General features: G+C 37.1%; 1 protein-coding gene across 5 annotated transcripts in view; it reads right to left on the minus strand.

Moving 5' to 3' along the window:
• The window catches only part of RFX3 (regulatory factor X3), a 232,094-nt gene continuing 209,809 nt past the window's right edge, over positions 1-22,285 (minus strand). For all 5 annotated transcript variants that reach the window (XM_043546783.1, XM_037901877.2, XM_037901878.2 and 2 more), the window contains 6 exons: positions 16,308-16,405; positions 15,831-15,980; positions 14,625-14,833; positions 13,016-13,169; positions 9,867-9,909; positions 1-7,314 (listed from right to left, as the gene is read on the minus strand). In XM_043546783.1, the coding sequence (XP_043402718.1) occupies positions 7,076-7,314; positions 9,867-9,909; positions 13,016-13,169; positions 14,625-14,833; positions 15,831-15,980; positions 16,308-16,405 (893 nt within the window). In that variant the 3' untranslated portion in view covers positions 1-7,075. The remainder of the gene's footprint in view (positions 7,315-9,866; positions 9,910-13,015; positions 13,170-14,624; positions 14,834-15,830; positions 15,981-16,307; positions 16,406-22,285) is intronic.

Genomic DNA, 22,285 nt, shown 5'->3' on the forward strand with positions numbered 1-22,285 from the left:
TTTGTTTGTAACAAGAAAACAAATTTATTGATTTTTAAAAGACAAGACACAATTTTGTTTTGAAAAACACAAGAAAGCTAGCCTGAGTTCAAGTCTGAAATATTCAGAAAAATCCTACTATCTTTAGTATGTTCCAGTCATTTGTTTAAACAACACACTAAAAGTTAATATATATTTTTATAATTATAAAAGTTCCCCAGTTATTGTACAGTACACAATACAAATTGCCCACAAACTATTATTTAGCTCCTGCCAATTTTGAGAGGACATGATATACTAAAAGATTTAGCATTTCTCACAAAAATCACATCAGGAAATACATATTTACAAAATCAAATACATTATACAAAAAACTCATCACGTTATTCTGTAAAGATGTTTTCTTTAAATAATTAAAAAGTATATTTAACTGTAATCCAAAAACTGGAAAAGAACATTACATTATCTCACACATACAATCTACAAAAAAGTTGCTTACCTCATTTACATAACATATTCAGTCAATTGGAAAATAAAAGTTCAAATATCTCCTAGTGTTACAATGTTTCTGTGCTTGTGGGACTGAATAATGTAATCTGCCACTTACTAAGTGAAATTTAAATGATGGCACTTTAAAAAAAAATAAAAATAAACACAACAAAGGAAGTTACCTAGAAGGTAAGAAAGCCCTGAGTGATAGTAGAATTTACTGATTGGTAAGCACTACAATTAACCTAATTAAAAGTTTACCATCTCAGGCACAAATTTCCAAGTTTTCTAAAGGCACTCACTTAAAGTTTCTGTAACAGTCTCGCTGGTTACTACTGTAAATCCAAATTTTTGATGGCAACAAGTGGGGATGGGACAGGGATAGGGAACTTGCTTTGGTACAAAATGATACCTTTTTTGACCAACAAATATTTAAAATCTATATACTGGGTTATTTTAATTTTATATGTAATGTATAAAAATAAGCCAAATCACCGTAATATTTTATTCAAGGAAAATTTACTTGGGCTCCTCAGCCACTTAAAAACTCACCAATGAACCCCTTGGCAGACATCATCCTCGCATTGAGGGACAGCCAAAGAAAATGGGATCCCTTTAGCACTCCTTATGAAAAAAAATCTCCTGCCAACTTCAGTAGTTAATTTTCTTGAGCCTGGAGTACTGAATCGGGTCCCTGATAATCATGAGTCAAAGGAGGTTATTCCTCCCAATTCCTATATTCTTCTGAAAATGTCTTTTATTGTTTTAGAGTGAAATTCAGCCCAGTACAACAGCCCCGGCAAGATCATCTGCACCACCTGAGCCCCATGTTAAACAAGGCCCTGATTCAGGAAAGCAATCAAGCACATGCCCAATTGTGACTTAAATGAGGCTCACCATCTTGTGCTGGGCCTTCTTCTCTGGGATGAATTTCACCCTTAACAATCGATGTAAATTAACAATTCTTACCAAATATTTCATTACTCAGGGCTTCCAATCCCATCATCATAATTTTTTTAAAAAAATTCAAACAAAACAAAAGAGTTAAAACAAATGTTTGAAAATAAGGCATATCTGACTTCAAACAAAAAATAGGCAGTCACTTTGTAAGTGGCTTTTACTATTTTTTAAGTAAAATTGGTAAATTAAACTCAGGTCTACTGGCACATAAAATCACTAGCAGCAATGATCAAGGCATGCAAACTGAGAAGCATTTACAGTAAATTATGAATAAAAAATTGTTAAATTAAAACCCTTTGAGTATTGCATTTGTTTTAATTAATTATGCATGAATTTGCATTGTTTATCTGACTAAAAAAAAGTTTACAACATATCTGCACTACACTACTGATGTAATTCCACTAAACATCTTAATATGAGACTTTTTTGCACTCAGCTAGACTAAAGCAAGCACAGCTGCAGATAATGGTGATCACTGGTTGATACTGCAGGGAACCAGTACAATATCTACAATATTCTCATATAGTAAGGTGACATTTAGAACTATTTTTTTCAGAGTCTCCACCCACTTCTAAATTTGTGCCCTTATTTTTGTATGCACAATTTATTTGTGAGAAAAAAGGTGTTTTTTCAGATGCCAAAATGCAGATGCAAATTTATAGGTTTTTTTTTTTTTTTTTTTTTAATTCTGACACTCAGTAAGGGCCATCCAAAAGTGCTTTCACAGATGAACTTGAACCAAGTGCCTCTATCTTCTTTGTTATCCATATGCCATTTCACAGTGACAAAATGTTGAAGTGGTATAAATAAAATTATGTTCTTTTTGCAATTGTTTATGCAAAAGATTGTGCAGAAAATTTAACTGCAAACACCTCAAATGTCCTGCAAAATTCATCCTTACTTATTATGACAGTTTTGTTCTGTTTTTATTCCTAAAGATTTCCATTTACAGTACTGGTGCTTTCCAATGCTACCCTAATGAGATTTTCAAAATAGTCTAAAAATAACCCTTTTTGCTAAATTCCCACCTTTTAAAGGCATTTTAAGTACTTCACAACTTGTATCTATAGGACCATATATTTGACTCCTTCATTAAATATTTATGGAATTATGAAACTAAAGGAGCTGAAGAACTGTTTTGCTGTAGACAGTACACATAGATGGCAGTATATATTTTAGCCTAAATCAATCAAGCCTTCTACAACAAATTGAAAAGTCTACATAGTATGCAAGCATTTACTTTAGAAAAAAACATTTGTTGCAACATAACCAGACACTTAGATGTATACAATATCTTCAGTAGACTAATAATTAAATTACCTGAAAAGATTTTCCCCTTATCATGTGACTTACAATGCTCAAAGGGTTAATGCAAGGCATTACATCAAATTAATTTTCTAATACTAGAAATAAGCACTGTGTTTATGCTTCTATTCCAGTTTTTTAAAATCACCAAATAAAGTATCAGAGATACTATAATTCCATTCATTGACTTATCTTAACCATGTACACAGAGGTTGTCCTGTTCCACAGAGACAAGGGCCCAATTTTCAGGAATTAGTACTGCTCTCCCAAATTAATATTTCAAATTCTAAAATTACTGTCAAAAATGAGTTCTAATATTACAGAGTTTATTGATTTCTTTTTATGGCTATAAATGATTTTTTTGTTCTGTGAAACCACTTCTCTAAATGAAACAACTGCAATCCATTTTAAACTAATATACATGTTTTCCTAAACAGTGCAGATGACATCTGGTAAGAACCACAAAGATATCAGATACGGTCTTCAAATGAAAATAATTTGAACATAGCAGTGTTTCAGACATTTAAAAATACCTCGTTTTAAATTAAACAAATTTGTATATAGACCTATACATTCCTGAATGACAATACACCAGCATTTTATTGATTTTACCCATTTGTGAAACTCAAGGCAGTAATGTTGCACATCGCTTATTTTGTAGGTAAACAATTTTAAAACTATTCTCCAGATGTTGTGTAAGGAATATTATCTAAACAAAGATGCATTAAACATGCTACAGTACAAGAGTAAGCACAAAAAGAATAGCAAGTTGGAGAGACAAAAAGTAATTTTAAATCTAGTGTACAATGAGAGACATGAAAAAGTACCAACAATTTTGCATAAATATAAGAACTTGTGAAAATTGGGCCCCATGTTTTGAGAAAGTGGATCAACAATACCCCCCACATTGCTCACTGCATTATTTGTGCTAAAGGGGGAGGGGGATATTTTTAAAATAATTATTCTGAAATCAGTGTCTGGATCAGATAAAATCCACAAATCACATAGGCACTGACCCTGCAATTTGTAGCATGTGGGCAAACTGCTGCAGCCCCACAGAGCACCAATGAAATTAGTGGGCTTAAGGGTTGGCACTTAAGTCTAGCCACATACTACATGATGCAGAACTGGGAACACGGTTTTAAATCTCTGTTTTTACCAAAAATCATTAACCCTTCCCATATATTAATAAATAGCAAAAGTGTGCAAATTGATTGATTATATATATAGTGTTTGATTTATTACAACTCCATTAAATGTAAAAAACCAAAACCAAACCCACAAACACCACCCAAACGAGTAAATATACACAGTATTTTACTTCATTAAAGGAGAGATCTTGTAAGAAAGTGATGGAAATGTTATTTAAAATTGACACTATAATCGAATTATAAACATGGGAATACAAACTATTTCATTCAATTAACTGAACATGCCATGATTCCAATTTATTTTGATAAAAAACACTCTTTTTCAGAAAGAAAAGGAGTAGATCACCTCTAGTTAATTAAGATTTCTGGCATGTTAGATTCTCAGATTCATCTAACGTTCTAGTTTTCATCTAAGGCATAAAATTATTGTTGGTTCAAACTGTGAAATACATTCCATTTTTGTATTTACTCTTATTTTTTGCACTGTGGGAACAGTGAACAACTGGGGGGAGAAGTTGAATCATGGAGGGCTTACAGGCTCCACCTCTGATAGCAATCCAAATTTGCATGTTACAATCACACTTTTCTCTCAGCATGAGCAAATCCAACATTAAAACAATACAGGACAAGGAAAAGAAAACATTTAAAGTTTGCCAACACAAAACATGAAACCAGTAAATATATCTGGTCCAATTCAGAACGTCAGTATTAAAGCATTAAAAGAAACTATGTTGAAAATGGAAAATATTTTGTTATTTTTATATTTAATTTAACCTGTAAACAGTTCATAATGCACAATGAAGGGGAATAAATATTTATCACAGCTTAGGTTTTTTTTAATGAGGGGTGCAGACATGCTCTTTTGGATGGAAAAAAAATCAGGACACGCAAATAATATCTGGGTGAACAAAATCTATGAAACTTAGAGCTTGCATAAATTTCAAATACTGTAAATGACATAAACCCTATCTTGCACTCTCTACTCAGGGAAAACACCCATTGACTGGTGCGAGCTGTAGAGCATGTAAAATCGGGCCCCAAATTCTGAAAAGTACAACTCTAAACAATTTATACTTATTTTATACATTAAAAATGTTTACTAGTGTATTAAGAAAATTTACTTGATCTGTATCAGTTCTTGGAGCATATGAAAACTCTAACAAGAAAGATGTATACTATAAATATACTGTTCATCTCACATGCTGTTCAGCCATTTGGTACAGGTAAAAAAGATCAGTCCAAAGACACACTAAATAAACCAGACTAAATAACTCGTTAGTTTTTTTTCCAACCGGCCCTCTCAATAAAACTGAAATGTTTGTGTGTGTACTTTCCTTCATTTTTGGCTTTTTTGCTTGCTTGCTTATTTCCACTATTAGAACTGAGTAGATTTGTGTGCCTGTTTTAAAAATAATGAAATGTATAAAATAATCACACATGCCTGTGAGATGTTTCATGTCAATTAAAATGGGATGTACACACATTCTCTATGATTTAGCCATTAAACATAATTGCAGACTGACACCCCACCACACATACAAATTGAAAACATGCTCTGCATTAAGTACCTGCTCATTTTGTTTACTTTCTAAAATTAAAAGTAGACAAGGGTTTAGAAAATATATAACCATGCTTGGGGCTGGGGTAACCTACTTTGTTAACATTTGAAGTTGGCATTAAAGCTAGTTTTGCTTTCCAGATCCCCAAGCATATCTCATTTGTAATAAAGTGAAATTCAGCTAGAAACAAGAAAAAATAGGTTTATTGTCACTCTAAGAGGGATATTAACACCATTTAGTAATAAAAAATTTCCTTTATTTCTTTGAAGAATATGTAACCTGCCCTTACTTCTTAGGGAATTTGAAAATGACAGGCACACCTTGCTGAATGAATTTAAGAGTTATTAATAACAAAAAGTACTAAATCTTAGCTTCAGTTCTGTTTAAGGCACCATGTAATAGCCGAGGTACAATGATCCCTGATGTACATTCTTAAATGGCAATGGTCCATCTAGCCACCTATTCAAATTCTACACAATTGGGAATAAGTACAAATGAGGTGTGCCAGTTACACTGCCTTATTTAATTTTTGTAAAAATTTAAATCCACTTACTTTAAGAACTAGGAAATATTTTTGAAGTAAATATGATGCAGGTTGCTACATTCCTTGCATTCTATAAGTTATCTTTTATAAGAGCAGCAGATTGAACTACTAGTAGGAAAAAGACCTGGAATAGAAGAAAGTCATCCAGATGGAATGGTTTCCTGTATGTCCAGTTCAGCATAAGTAGCACATACACTTAAAAAAATCAAGTCACTTCTTTTTCAACTTCAGTATCTATCTACTACAGTCCCACTTAACAGCTGAAAGCATCTGTGCAGTGGTCTCAAATATAGAATCAGTAGTCTTCAAACAGAGGAACTGGTATGCAAACAAAATGTAAAACTGATGGTTTCAATGGAAGCTTGCATTGTTTACATGATGGTCTGATAATTATGTACATTTATTATGCACACATTACCATTCTCTCATTTAGTCTGCATTCATGAATGCAGAAAACACAACTCTTCCTTAGATAAAGAAAACAATAGATCTTCTCAACCTTCCAGAATTATAATAAAAATTCCTAAAACTTTCCCACTGAATGCTCAGAAATGTGATCAAAATAGTAGTGTCTTCTAGTTCTGTCCAATGAAAAGCACCTTTTTATGACAAATTTGATGCATCTGCTGTCAAATGAATATGCCTCCAGTGTAAATCAAAGAAAATATTTCTTTTGATATTTCACAGAAGTGCATCTAATTAAAAAACTATGTATATTAAATCATCACCATAACTAACAATTAACATTAACATATTTTAAAAAACTATGAAAAAATTAAATTACTTTAATTATAAGATGACAAAAACATTAATAGTAAGCTTTGCAAAATCTTTCTTGACATGTGAAACTAAGAAAACTCTTAATATTGAGTGACCAATGTAAAATGATTTTGTTTACAAAAAAATTTTTTTTAAACAGATCTGGCAAAATACATACACCCATTCCATTTCACAACTCCAACAAAGGTAAAGTTCAGCAAAGCTAAAATTTGACAACAGTCGCCTTCAGACTTATTCTCGTTTTTTCATATTAAGCCCAACATCAACAGGGCTAATGTAATCTGGGGGGAAAAAAGCTTTAATATTTCTCAGACTGCAGTATATGTATTTCCAGTAGCACTGCATTGTCTGATAGTCTGAGTACTTGTGACAATGTGCTCATTGTGAAGTGGGGTCAGGAGGTTCTGCTGTACTCCACTCTCTAGTACTGGCTGCATGCAGCCCACCTGAAATGCCTGGGTTAGCTCAGTTTTCTCTCTCTTGGCTTGTGGCTCTCCAGATTCCTCTAGCTCTTCATCTATTTCGCTTTCAACTTCACTGCCCTCATCTGCACAAACAAACAACCATGAAACTAGCACACAGTGAAAAAAAATCTAAATACTGTGAATTACTAAGGCTTTTATTTTGCAAATAACACATAAGATATGAAAAACAGAAATCTAGCTACCTGAGAAGGTATAAACTGAAAATTGAGATTTTACTGGGAAAATGTCAGTGCATAATGTGAGATTCATGTGTTCAATGAACTCTCAGCTTCAAATATTATAGTACACATTCTTAATATTGCAATTGTTTTTGCCACTTCAAGCCTGCTCAAACAAATATAATAGTGTCACTAAAATAACAATAACTTTGTACTTATATAATGTCTTTCATCTGCAGAATTTAACACGAACGGAGATGAAGAGAAGCTAAGTGACTTGCCCAAGATCACAGAGCAAGCCAGTGGGAAAGAAGAGAACAGAGGCCAGATTTGCTGATTCCAAGGCTCTACTTAGAGGACCTAGAAATTTACCTACTCTCTATTATACTTCTCACTATTTAAAAAGCTAGTTATTTGGCAAAGTGCTTGACAAACAATGGACCCAATTTTGCAGTCCTTACTCAGAGAAAACTCTTACAGACTATCTACACACAAATGTGTATAGATTCACACACCAGCATGTAGCCAGTTTTGGGGTGGGATTTTGAATACCTACTAATGTATAAACAATCAGCCCTTTTAAAAGATTTTCTTATTAGAGGCCATATCTACAGCATCCTGTAATCATTCGATACTGAAACATACTGTAGATATTATAGACCACTCATTCAGGAGACTATCAGAATCTAGTTTTAGGTTCTGTGCTACTATATTTTAGGGCTGTCAATTAATTGCAGTTAACTCACGTGATTAACTCAAAAAAATTAATTGTGATTAATCGTACTGTTAAACAATAGAATACCAATTGAAATGTATTAAATATTTTTGGATGTTTTCTACATTTTCAAATATATTGACTTTAATTACAACACAGAATACAAAGTGTACAGTGCTCACTTTATATTTATTTTTTATTACAAATATTTGCACTGTAAAAAAACAAAAGAAATAGTATTTTTCAAATTCACCTAATACAAGTACTGAAGTGCAATCTCTTTATCATGAAAGTCGAACTTACAAATGTAGAATTATGTACAAAAAAATAACTGCATTAAAAATAAATCAGTGTAAAACTTTAGAGCCTACAAGTCCACTCTGTCCTACTTCAGCCAATCGCTCAGACAAACAAGTTTGGTTAAAATTTGCAGGAGATAATGCTGCCTGCTTCTTGTTTTCAATGTCACTTGAAAATGAGAACAAGCGTTCACATGGCACTTTTGTAGTCGGCGTTGCAAGGTATTTACGTGTCAGATATGCTAAACATTTGTATGCCCCTTCATTCTCTGGCCACCATTCCAGAGGACATGCTTCCATGCTGATGATGCTCATTAAAAAATAATGTGTTAATTACACTTATGACTAAACTCCTTGGGGGAGAATTGTATATATCCTGTTCTGTTTTTCCTGCATTCTGCTATATATTTCATGTCATAGCAGTCTCAGATGATGACCCAGCTCATGTTCATTTTAAGAAACACTTTCACAGCAGATTTGACAAAACGCAAAGAAGGTACCAATGTGAGATTTCTAAAAATAGCTACAGCACTCGACCCAAGGTTTAAGAATCTGAAGTGTCGTCCAAAACCTGAGAGGGATGAGGTGTAGAGCATGCTTTCAGAAGTCTTAAAAGAGCAACACTCAGATACGGAAACTACAGAACCTGAACACCAAAAAAGAAAATCAACCTTCTGCTGGTGGCATCTGACTCAGAGGATGAAAATGAACATGCATCATTCCACACTGCTTTGGATCGAGCAGAACCAGTCATCAGCATGGACGCATGTCCTCTGGAATGGTGGTTGAAGCATGAAGGGACATATGAATTTTAGGGCATCTGGCACGTAACTATCTTGCAGTGCTGGCTATAACAATGCCATGTGAATGCCTGTTCTCACTTTCAGGTGACATTGTAAACAAGAAGTGGACAGCAGTATCTCCTGCAAATTGTAACTAAACTTGTTTGTCTGAGTGATTGGCTGAAGTAGTACTGAGTGGACTTGCAGGCTCTAAAATTTTACATTGTTTTATTTCTGAATGCAGTTTTTTGTACATAATTCTACATTTGTAAGTTCAACTTTCATGATAAAGAGATTGCACTATAGTATTTGTATTGGGAGAACTGAAAAATACTATTTCTTTTGTTTTTTTACAGTGCAAATACTTGTAATAAAAAAAATATAAAGTGAGCACTGTACACTTTTTATTCTGTGTTGTAATTGAAATCAATATATCTGAAAATGTAGAAAACATCCAAAAGTATTTAAATAAATGGTACTATTCTATTATTGTTTAAGTGTGATTAATGGTGATTACTTTTTTTAATCGCGTAATTAATGGTGATTAATTTTTTTAATCACGTGACAGCCCTACTATATTTCCATAATATTAAGATTTGTCTTGCTCCAGATAATACTAGTTTTATAAAGAATTATATGTTCAAGAGATTAAGTACTTACCTTTATCCATATTTCCAGGGGAAGCAGCATTTAAGTCGCCAAACTGCAAAATAATAAATATTCTTGGCTAGTCTTAAAATCCATACTGCACATCCTATTTAAATATCAAATAAAATGGTGATGTAGTCCATCCTTTTTATCATGCAGTTAGAAAATTATTTGCAATTTAATTCACCAATTTTTTAAAACAGTTACAGTCAAATACCTGCTTTGCTGCCGTGGTGCAAAAACAGCAAGAAAAACCTTTGTTTTTTGACTGGTCCACCTTAATCTGAACAATTCTGATTCTATATTGCAGCGACCAGGAAACTTTTAAACCAAGTTATCAAAATTAAGATGTGTGACAGCGTATTTTAGAAAAGACACAGTGAGGCTAGACATGTACCAGTTGTGAAAAAAAAAAAAAATAGTTGCCACAATTGGTAGATGAATCACCTTGACATAAGACTGTCTGGTTTTTCTGTTTTGGTGATTTTTAAATACAGTCTTTCTACTGACCAAAAAGGAAGAATATGTAGAGGTGGGGAAGGACAGGGTGCAGAAAATCAGAGAGACTTTCACTGAGTACAGTAGTTCATTTTCCATTCCCACTAAGATGCATTTTACCATGGTTTACAATAAGGAAGTAACATCAAAGCTAAAATAAAAAGCCCCGGCAATGAAAATGGTGAAACTAATTAAAAACTGAAGTTAAAATCCTGATTAAAATAATTATCTGACATCTTTGTCAGGATCCTTGCCTGTTCTGAGTGTAAGCTCTTTGAGTAAGATATTCCTGCATCGTACAGTTTAGAAAATATTTTTGGTGCCTATGATGTGCTGCCAATATTTAAACAAAAAGCTTCCACAAAATTTCCCCTTAAGACCTTGTTTGTAATAGAGAAATTTGCACCCATGTCACTACATCAATGACACTAGTGCACACCTAATGTAAATGCATTGAACCAGTGCAAGTGTGCTCACCACAGCTGTATGTGGTGAATCCTTGTCCATCTGGCTTGAAGAAAAGGGGTTCCCCCTCCTACAGTGGACAGTAGAGGGGGAAAGTTTACACAGATAGAGCAGGGAAGAGCAGAAAGCAGCTATACCAGGTTGGGGGTGGGTGGCACATCAGAACATATACAAGCATAAGAACGGCCATACTGGGTCAGACCAAAGGTCCATCTACCTCAGTATCCTGTCTTCCAACAGTGGCCAATGCCAGGTTCCCCAGAGGGAATGAACAGAACAGGTACCTTACTGGGTACCCAAGTTATTTGGGAAGGATGAGGTACACTATCTAACAGGGGAGCAGACTATTTTTGTCCAGTATTTAGGAAGGAATCAGTAAATATCTGGGAACCCGGAGTGGGATGTGTGGGAGGCAGACAAGCTTAATTGCCTGTGCCTCCTTGTGGCAGATGGCCAGCGCAGGTACTTGTTACAGAGGGGATACAGTTATCAGATGAAATGGACTGGGAAAGGATTTGAAGGAAAGCATTCCTTAAATGAGCTGAGGAAAAGAACTGGGGGCTCCTACATCTGGTACAGGAGGGTGCTGAGTCCCCCTCCTTTTCTAGCCCTTTTTACCTCATGCAAGGGGAGGGTGGCTGGATTTCAGCAACGGGATGGCCAGGACCAGGTTGGAGATTATCTGGCAAATGATGATGACCTGCACTGTACAATTTTATTGCTGGATATTCCCAGATATTTGAGATGACAGAGTTGCAGTCTAAATAATATCAATTGTCTCGTTTTCTTCCAGTGTGGCCAAATAGTCAGGGTTTACATCAGGTGTATCTTATTCTGGTAATTATCTGATTTATGCAAACTAACTAAATGCAATGTTGTCTACCAGCCACCCACACCACCTGGAAAACAATCCTCCAGTTCCATCCCTTTTTTGAATGAGAAACTGCAGAACAAAATCTGACCTATAATTCTCAGGTAAGAACAACATATATTTATTTAATATATTTCTAACATTACTTGGCTTCATTCGGTCAAAAATACAGAAAGAATTAGCCTTCCTTTTGCTATATCATCCAAAACCAGGAATTGCACAGATACATAAATGGCATAAATAAAAAAATAGTTAACCACTTTACCCCCAAAACTCAAAACAGTTTTGGGCTGGTTCTTATTTGAGCTATAGAAGTTTGCCAGTCCTCAATTTATACCAGACCATTATTGAAACCCTCATGCTAAACACCTCACAGTTAGCAAATTCTATTTCAATTAAAAAGACAGAAATATAGCAACTCTACATTTTGACATATTCCTTACTATACATACATTATAATGGGGAAACACTGCAATTTTTAAAAAAAGTCAGTATTGGATATAAATATCTGAATGGTTAGCAGGTGACTACTCAGAATGATTTATTTTTCTAAATTGTGTGATGCCGTATTATGTTGTATTAAGACACCACAAATTAAGCTAACAGTATATGGCACTTCCCCAACCTCTATTAAAGTAAAACATTTATGGATAATATTAAATAAGTCTTGAAGAAAGAATGCTGTATGATGTCAACTTAAGTTGTGAGTTGACTTAACAATGCAATAGACATAATGTGATGATTCCATGGTATAAAAACCACCACATTTCAGTTAGATTAGCCACCTGCTAACTATATGGGTCCCAATCCAGCAACCACCTATGTATGGGCTTTACTTTATGTACATGAATAGTACCAGTGAAGCCAAAAGGACTAGTTGTGTGTAAAATCAAGGAAATGTAAGTGTTTGCACAATGGAATCTGAGACATTTATCTCTAATCCAAATTATTTATTTCAGATTTTCAGTATATTATGCAAATGTTTAAGGAAATTAATTCTTACTTTCTGCGGATAGTTCACTGAAAAGAAGAGTTTCCAACTACAGGTTTCTTCTGCAATTTTTATAGAGTCCTGAGTTATGAGTGCTCAATAACTCTGCAAATCAGGCAACTCTATTTAGTTGCCTAAACGTGAATTAAGATTACCTAACTTTGGGCACCCAAGTTTGAAAATGTTGGTCTATTTCAAACCCAGTCCAAACCTTATGCCTACAGCAGTTATATTAAACTCTTCCCACATTTAATTAGAAATTACAGACACTTTGTAAAGGTATATTCCAAATTCATCTCTAAATCAACCAGTCAAGTCTCTTGCATATTATCTTACCTCTCCCATAACTGCTATAGGTGTTTCTCCTGTTGCCTGAGCAACACGATGTTCTACTAAGTAAAACATGTACTCATCATAAAGCAGGCGGATCAGATGAAAAGAGCCAAAACTAGCAGCACTGCGCAAGGTTAAGTCTCGAATAACCATTGAGCTGTTTAAAAATGAAAAAGATATATACATAAAATAAATATTAAAATTACCCCATATTTACAATTACATGACTTATCCATATGGAGAATTAACTCAGAGAAGAATCTTCTGCAGTTCACATTATCCACAGACACAAAACTCCGGAGTTATGGGCTTTTTGGGGTGCAATGTCAAGGAAACCAATGCAGGAAAGATATTAGAAACGATTATTTGCCTGAATACTCCAGAATCTATATACCATACCTTGCTCTGCAAATATGGATTATTTTGGCACAGACCCATCCCAAACATTTCTCAAAAGTTAAATAGAGTAGGTGAATTTGCATTTTTATATTATACTATTTTCAGAGAAGTCACTTTACAGGTAAACAACCTTCCTCTTTCTCTGAAATTATCATCTTTGAGACCACACTCCTAGAATCTAGGAGCCAGATTTTCAAAAGTGTATTTCTTTATGCATGCACACCTTTCGATGCATTGGTTTTGAATCATCCCAATTTGGGGGCACACATTAAAGGTTACATGCACATCAGTTAGGCACATGCAAAAATCAGTCCTTTGAAAAACTGGCATTAAAATACAAGAAAGAGTCTTCCACTTGAATCTTAAATAAAAAACATTGTATTATAATTATTCTAGTTTAAACAAAGATCTGAAAGTACAAAAGAAAATATGCCTTTCAGCTATACCATCATTGGTGCCAAAACTGCAACACAATGGTACGGATTTCTGATTGATACAATTTTTAAAGCTGGTCACGTAAGTTGTGCCAATAAGTTAGCAGGTATACCTATTGTATGTACAAATGCAGGTTTTGTTTGAAAAACTCCACAATATTAAAGACTCATGAAACAGATACTATAATGGATCATCTTTAAAAAATTAAGAAATGTTCTGTCAATGTACTTTATACAGACAGAAAAAAAGTTACATAATGTTACCATGTATTTATATACAAACATGACACACAAAGAATATACTTTATTTATCAGCTCTTCTTTGGTAACAGAAGTAACACAGAATATGTACTTTTTGCTTGATGTTCTTCCACATATTAAAAAAGACTGTCTTCAAAACGAAATAAAAATAGAAGACATGGTATTTTAATAAATGAATATTAATAAAAATAATTTTACAGTTTTATAGTGTTTCATCCCAAAGATTTCCTGAACATGTTACAAATTTAGGACCGAATTTGGCTCTCATTGCATTTGTACAATGCTTCTGAAAGAGTTCACAAGGATCGCTCCTCAACCACTGAGTTGCATTCTGGCCTTGAATTTGAGGTTAATATAACCCTACCCTTTTGAAAAACGCTATGGGATCTTTAATAGTGAGTGCTCTGTGGTCTGATCTTATTTTTCTTCCATGTTATCAAAATCTCTGTGTGTGCGCACATTTCAACAGCAAAGTATGAAATACACTGAAAACATTTTAAAAGAATTTTAAGTACTACCTGTAGAAAGACCATTTTAGCAGAAATTGCCGTGCTGCTTTAGGAAAGCTGGGTCTTCCTTCATATGGTTTCAATGCTTGCATCATTACATTATCGAGCCAGGCAGCCCACTGCTCCAGAGTGCTCTGCTGCTGAAGAGTCATCTTGAAGTCGGTTTCTAGTCTCTGAACCATGTTGTCATCACACTGGCATACCCAGGAAGCCTGCTCCTATTACAGTACATAACATATCTTCAATGAACATCAGTATGTGAAGCATATGCATAAAAGGAAAATTATTATGAAAGATTAAATAATCAGCTGAATGAAGAGGATGAACTACTCTTTCCAGGCAAACTAATGAAGCCATTTTTATTTTTAAATCCCCCATAATCTCATTCTTACAAAAAGGTAGGCAAAAAATAAACAAAATATGAAAATGGGCTTTAAATAAAATATCTAAACTAAAAATACTGTAGAAAAAACAGAAATGAATAGAGAGCAATACTCAAATATTTTCATATGAAACTTCTTTAACTCTAGTCCTTCCTAACATTTATCATGAAAATTTTGGGAGTTGATGGGTTGTAGGGAGTGTAATGGCAGCATGTTGGGTGAGCAGAGAAGTACTAGTGCAGAGAGTAGTAAGCAGTGGGTGAGATCAAGGCCGTTTTGTTTGCCTGCAGGCAAACAAAATTAATCCAAATTAATTATGCGATTTATACTATATTTACAGAGACACTGGAATCACATTTTAAATAGAATAAATAATTTGAAACACACTGTGACCATAGCAGGTAAGTGTATTACTTTTAAATGTTTAAAAAATGTGAGTAGGACACCCTCGCTAGAAATATTGCAGTATAGTTAGCTACTGTTAGATATGCCCAGAAGACCACACCTATTGCCTTAGACCTCATCACAGGAAAGAAGCATTAGTTCTAAAAATAAGCGGACTCCTCAATTGCATCTCCACTAAATGAAAGTCAGCAGAACACTTTGGGTTAGAACAGAGGAAATAGAGAGGAAAAAGCTCTGATATCTTTCCTTCCTGGGGACAGTTGTGTAAACTGTTAGATTTGGCTAGACACACTCAGCATACACCTCAGCAAAATGTACCTGTTGCATTTTCTGGGTGGAAATATGTGAGTTAATACTAATGTTCAGAGTTATGGGGAAAACAAAAGAGAACACTTGATAAACTCTGTTTTGTAAAGCTACAGTTTACCTGGACATTGGCAAAATCAACACGGTTGAGGTCATTCAGCATCTGGTTGATTTGAGAAGTGTTCTGAAGCACAGCACGAGCTGCCTGAGCCAGGTGATTAAGAGATGTGTATCTTCGCAGAGTCTGGGCAAAGGCACTTACAGCGGCAACCTATGAAGAAATCCATTTTCTCAAATCATATTGTACCTACATTATTTTTGGATCAACTTGTCCCTTCATGATTCTTTTATATTACATTTTAATTATATATTCATTTTGTGTGAGCCATCTTACGTGTGAATCACAGCATTTAAAATTACAGATCAAATAATGTTTCCTCATATGTTTTAAAGATTTTCAGCAAACAAAACATAAACATAACAGCATTTGCTGTAGCTATCAAAATGCAAATATTTTTACTATAGTCATTAATGTCATTCAGGCTCACTGTTGAATAATGCAACTTTCATTCCAAACTAAACAGTTACTTAATTTTACCTTGGTTTGTATCATTCTCTGTGGAATATTGTTCATGGCATTGGAAAGCCAACCTTCAAGGCTTTTTGCAAAATTGCGAATGGCTTGGGTCAAGGCACCTGAACATTAAAGAATAAAAACCAAATGAAAAAGAAGTGCCTGTACTGAAACCTTCATATCCTTTATATTTTAATATTCTATATTGATGAGATCTGCTGTTTTTACATACTCAGAGGCTTATGCAGTCTAGGTTCAAAATTCTTCATTCACATATATAATATGCAAGAATTATTTTATTTTCAGCTTTTCCAAGCAGAACTGACCTCCTTATCTAAGAAGCTTTCAAAGGTCTATGGCCAAAGCAACAAAACACCAGTGGTTAGTACTGTTTCAGGTATTTCTGTAGAGGAACATCAATAACTGTAACAACTGTTTTGTATCTACTGAAACAAGCAGGATTCTCTTTACATCATTAATTTTCAACCTTCCACTGCAACTAAGTGCTTTTTCTTCTCAGGTACAGAGAGGCTGCTGAAAATCGTGATTATTACAAAAGTACAATTTCCTCAAGTTAGCCCAAATTGTGCTGCACCATCACCAACATGATGCTTATTCCAGTTTTAAAGAATAAAACACATGATAGTGCAGTGCTCAAAGGCAGTATCAATCAGCAAAATATAAAAATATACATAAGTGATAAAAAGTAGGGTTATTCTTACCGTGGAGAAGCCTCTGTTTCCCTTTCCCAGTACAGCTCCCTCAGCACTGATGAGTGGTCCACACAGGTGGTTCGAGAGAAATTTTATAGACCTGTCGATGAGCCTGTGACATCATATTCCCTTCTATAAAGGAAGAGATGGACACTAACCTGCATTTCTCAAGTGAGAAAAAGTTCTAGTTCATGAAGGGGGATGGAAGGGAAATATGTGCTGAGGGAGCTACACTTGGAAAAGAAAAAACAGGAACTCCTCCACAGTAAATAAAACCTCACTTTTCCTTACCTCTCACTTGCTCTCTCAAGTATAATACATAGATCTACCAAAACAGTGTCACATAAAAGAGAAAGGAAAACTATAAGTTTCAGTAGACTCATGATGAATAACGCAGTTGTAATAATGGTGTAAAAAAACCTTGAAAGGGGGAAACTCAATTGTCTTTAAAAGATTTTGAATGACATGTAAAAGGAAACAATGAAAATGTCTACAATTGAGTATTGATTGGATCCATTTATAAAATCATCTCTCTCCAGTAGAGTAAGAATTAGTTGTAAAAGAAAAGTTATATTCTTTAAGAAATATCCACTTACAGCTAAAATAATTAATGATTCCCTTTTTTAAAGTGTGTGTTTTTTAAAGGAATCAAAGTTATTTAGATCTATCAAAAAAGATAAAAAAGTTATTTGTCTTCTGAGCATATTATTTTGTTTTCAACTATGCAGTGGGAACTAGTGATGGGTGAACCTGGTAAGGTCTGAGCCTTGTGATGTTGCAAAACTGGGCTGGAAGTCTTATGAGAACAGGCTTTTTCATGAGTCTTCTAGGACAAAAAGAGACTTCTTTTTTCTGGTCTGTCAAATACCTAGCATACTTTTGGTGCTATGCAAATTTATTTCTGTACACTTATTAATTAGCTGTGCATTAATTCATGTGACCAATGGTTTTACAGAATTTCTTCAATACAGTGTTCCTTGAGCTGTAACCACTATGTTAATGATACTAGTTGTCTAAGGCAAAATTAGTCTTTTCATGGACAAACACTGAACAACAGATATAGTAAAACATCTCTTTCATATACTTATCTTTCAGAGCAAAGTATCTCTATTCTACTTTCAAAATAAGTGTGAAAAAAAGAAACGAACAACAACTTGATGAAGTAAATGTTGTCTTTTGTTGTGATGAAAAAGAGGAATAGATGATAGTAAGAGGCATACTAACTTCCACAGCAGGAAGTTTCTTTTATGTATATAAAATAGATTATTTAACATAAAAATTGTATAGAATAACCATGAATTTCTGAAGACCTCAGAGGGAGAAGTGTCATTTTAAACCCAAAACAAATTCTGTGCCCTCTTTGTTTCAATCAAGCGAAAGCATGCTACCTAAATGTGTGCTGGCCTTTACTTCTTTAAGCCCTATTCTAGAGAGGAAATTAAAATCTCTTGTTTTTCTTTGAAGCAGTAATTGTTTATGTGCCTGGTAACTACAAAAGATCTTAAAACGGCATTTCTTTAGACATTCTTGGTACTGATTTGGCTATCACACAAGAAAACTAATTTAGAGAGTGACAAGGTGATCTTGCATGCAGTTAACTATAAAAGTGACCTGAGCTGCTTTTGATTTGTTACAGCCTGTGAAGTGCTGCTGTCAGTAATAAAAGGTTTTGCAGGAAATGGCATTGGGAGTAGTGCTGTTTGTTTCATTAGAGTCATGCCAGCTAATGCTGGCTTCAGAACTAAAAGTGTTCATCTTCTATAAGAGTACCAGAATCGCTGAGGGGACAGCCACCGAGAAGATCATCTTCATGGAGAGGGTGGGCAATAGAGCAGGTTGCGAGGGCTTCGAACGGTCGTTTAGTGAGAACAGAGAGAGAGAGAGAGATATTCAGGTCCCAAGAAGGGGTAGGTTTTTGTACAGGTTGAAAGGCATTGAGGAAGCAAATGGTGGTTGGGTGAGTGAAGATGGAGGAACTGTCTAATGGAGGGAGGAAGGCTCTGAGAGCCACCAGGTGGACTCTGAGGGAGGAGTGGGCGAGGGCCTACAGTTCAAGTTGGAGGAAGTAGCCCAGGAGGATAGGAATGGATATGGAGTCTAGTGGGTAATGGTGGTGGTGTGTCCAAGTGGTGAAATGCTTCCATTTTGTCTGATAGCAGGTTCTAGAAGATGGCCTCCTGCTGTGCGTGAGGATGTCATGCGCTAGGGTGGAGCATGGCTCTGTCTACTTGCGAGCCCGATCCAAATACCACGCTGTGAGGTGCAGCAGGCATGTGTTGGGGTTTCAGAGTCATCCCTGCACCTGTGTGAGGAGACCTGGGTGGGTGTGGAGGCAGATTGGGGGAGGCAAGGGATGAGCAGGGAGATGGAGGAGGTCCATGAACCAGTATCAGCAAGGCCAAAAGGGGACTATCAATATGACCTTCGCTTGATCCCACTGAATCTTGTGCAGGACTTGCGGGAGTAGGGGAATGAGCGGAAAGGCATAGTGGACTTCATTGTCTAGGGCAGGAGAAGGGCATTGCCCTGTGAGTCTGGCCCCAATGCCCATCTGGAGCAGAAGAGGGGGAGTTTGCAGTTCTCACTGGTCACAAAGAGTTCCCAGCACAGGGTGCCCCACCAGCGGAAGACAGAGCATCATGTGGGATCATGTTGTTCCTACTCATGGGTCGCATAGAAAAACCTGCTGAGTGTGTTCGCTAGGGAGTTGCTGGCACCCAGAAGATACAAGGCTTGTAGTATCACTTTGTGCCTGATGCACCCTTTTCAGAGTTGGAGGCCTCTGCACATAGAGAGAGTGACTTGTCACTGCCTTGCTTGTTGATATATACAACTGTTGCCATGTTGTGGGACAGCAGTTGAATGTGATATGATCTTATGAGAGGGAGGAATGCCTGACAGGTAAGACGGGCAACTCTCAATTCCAGAATGTTGACGTGCATCTTGGCCTCTCTCGGTATCCAGAGGCCGTGGGTCATGTGACTAGACAGGTGAACGCCCCAACCAGTGAGGGAGGCCTCTCTGGTGAGAGTGGTGCAGAGAGTGGGAGGTGTAAACAGGGTGCCGACCAAGACTTTGGACAGGTCGGTCCACCACATGAAGGAGTTGAGGACAAACCAGTGGAGCAGGACAGACTTGTTCAAGCAGTCTGTCTGTGGTTTGTAGATCAACCTGAGCCACAGCTGAAGGCAGCATATATGGAGGCAGGCATGGGGTGTTATGGAGATGCAGGCTGCCATGTGGCCAAGGAGGGAAAGACATTGGTGAATACAGGTGTGCGGTCTGCGGCATAATGTTGCGATGAGAGAGGTGAGGATGGCAAACGGGTCTGCCGGGAGGAAAGCTCGGCTCACAAGAGCGTCCAGGAATGCCCCAATAAAGGTGATCCATTGAGTAGGGATGAGGACTGGCTTTTCCCTGCTGATACAAATGCCCAGGTTGGCGAGGAGATTGCAAAGGGTCTGTATACCGGAAGGGAGGTGGTTGCGTGACATCACAATGAGAAACAGTCATCAAGATAGGGAAACACGGAGTGGCCAAGGCGTCGCATGTGGGCTGTGATGATGGCAAAGACTTTTGTGAATACACAAGGAGCAGTGGCAATGCCAAAGGGGAGGACACAAAACTGAGAATGGGAATGAGCAACCCGTAAAATGGAGAAATTTCCAATGAGCCAGGTGAATGTCGATGTGGAAATATGCATTTTTCATATTGAGAGCTGCAAACCAGGCTCCGTGAGGGAGGGAAGGGATAAGGAGGGAAAATGTGACCATCCAGAACTTGAATTTTCGTATGAACCTGTTGAGTAACTGGAGGTCCAGAATGGGGCAGCAGCTGCCTCTTTTTTTCAGAATAAGGAAATACAGGGAATTAAAGCTGCAGCCCTAGTAATGGAGGCGGTTGCGCTCTCTGGCACCCTTTCGGAGAAGGGTGCCTGCTTCCTCTCTCCTGGAGATCCTTCCCACTCAGATCTCCTCTGAGTGCGATGAGGGGGGAATCAGAGGACTTCTATAGAGTATCCCTGGTGAATGATGTCAAGCATCGAGCGGTCTGTGGTGATCTTGTCCCAGTTGTGGGCAAACAGGCAAGACGGCCCCCAAGGGTGACATGGGGCAGCATGAGAGGGATAGGAGGAGGTTCAGATGGGGGAGTCAAAATGGGTGTTTTGACTGATGTTGTGGGAAGGTTGAGGGGGCAGAAGTGGTAGCAGCGGAGTAATGCAGTTGTTGAGAGCGCTGGTGATGTTGGGACGATGCCTGTTGTTGTTGGAAGTAGGGGTAGAAGGAGGTGTTGGGGCAGGGCAAAAGGACGACTTCTGCTGCCTGCAGGTCGGGGCCTAGGTGTATATGGTGAGTGACCACAGAGCGGGGTGGGAATCACTGAGAGCGCGGAGGGATTTATCCGTCTTGTCACTAAAGCTTTTGGTTATCAAAGGAGAGGTCCTCAAAAGTGGATGGTGCTTTGCCTTATGCTCCTTCTGGGGCTTCTTGGGAGCTGGGGCAGCCGGGTCGACGCACAACTCTTCACCTGATCTGGCTCAGGGAGGCAATGCTGTGTTTCAGGGCAGTGCCCATCGGGGAGCTGCCCTTATGCCCATGTCCATGCTTCTTATGTTCATGGTGTGGCTTCTGTGGCAGTACTTATGGCTCTGTTGCATAGGAGCAAGACAGAGGGGCACTTACTAGTGGTGACAGATGCCATTCCGATGGAATTGCCAGTTTCGGATCAGACTGCACACATGGGCGCATAGCCTCCTCCATTAGAAATGTACAGAGGCAAAGTTCTTTAGCTTCTCAATTTTGGAGCGGGAACGATCGGCAGAAGGAACAGCCAGTGACGACGTGGGCTTCGCCAAGGCAGTAAAGGCACAGTTGGTGCTCGTCGCTCACAGCAAAGGAGCGTGGGTTTCAAAGCTGCCTTGCCAGGGCACAATCCCCGGAAGCGCGGGGTGGGAGGGATCTGTCCAACGGGGGAAGAAATCCAACAGGGATCCTAACTAATTATGAGTCTTACAAGCTACTATATACAACTATAAACAACTATATACACTGAAAAAATGGACAAGCAGTTCTCTTAGCAAGGCTAAGAGCACTGAGGAACATGGGTTCTGACTCTAGCCATGTGGCAATAAGGGGGAACTGGAGCAGTGTTGACCTGCATGGCCTCTGATAACCCTGGATGCGAGCTCGCGGACAATGCACAACACACATGCAGGTCAATGGACGCTACTACTGCAAAACTGTTCCAGCTTTGGCGCATGTCACGGATGCGCACCCATGTTTGGAATCC

The sequence above is a fragment of the Chelonia mydas genome, chromosome 5 (genome assembly GCF_015237465.2).
Source record: "Chelonia mydas isolate rCheMyd1 chromosome 5, rCheMyd1.pri.v2, whole genome shotgun sequence".
Classification (NCBI taxonomy): Eukaryota; Metazoa; Chordata; order Testudines; family Cheloniidae; genus Chelonia; species Chelonia mydas.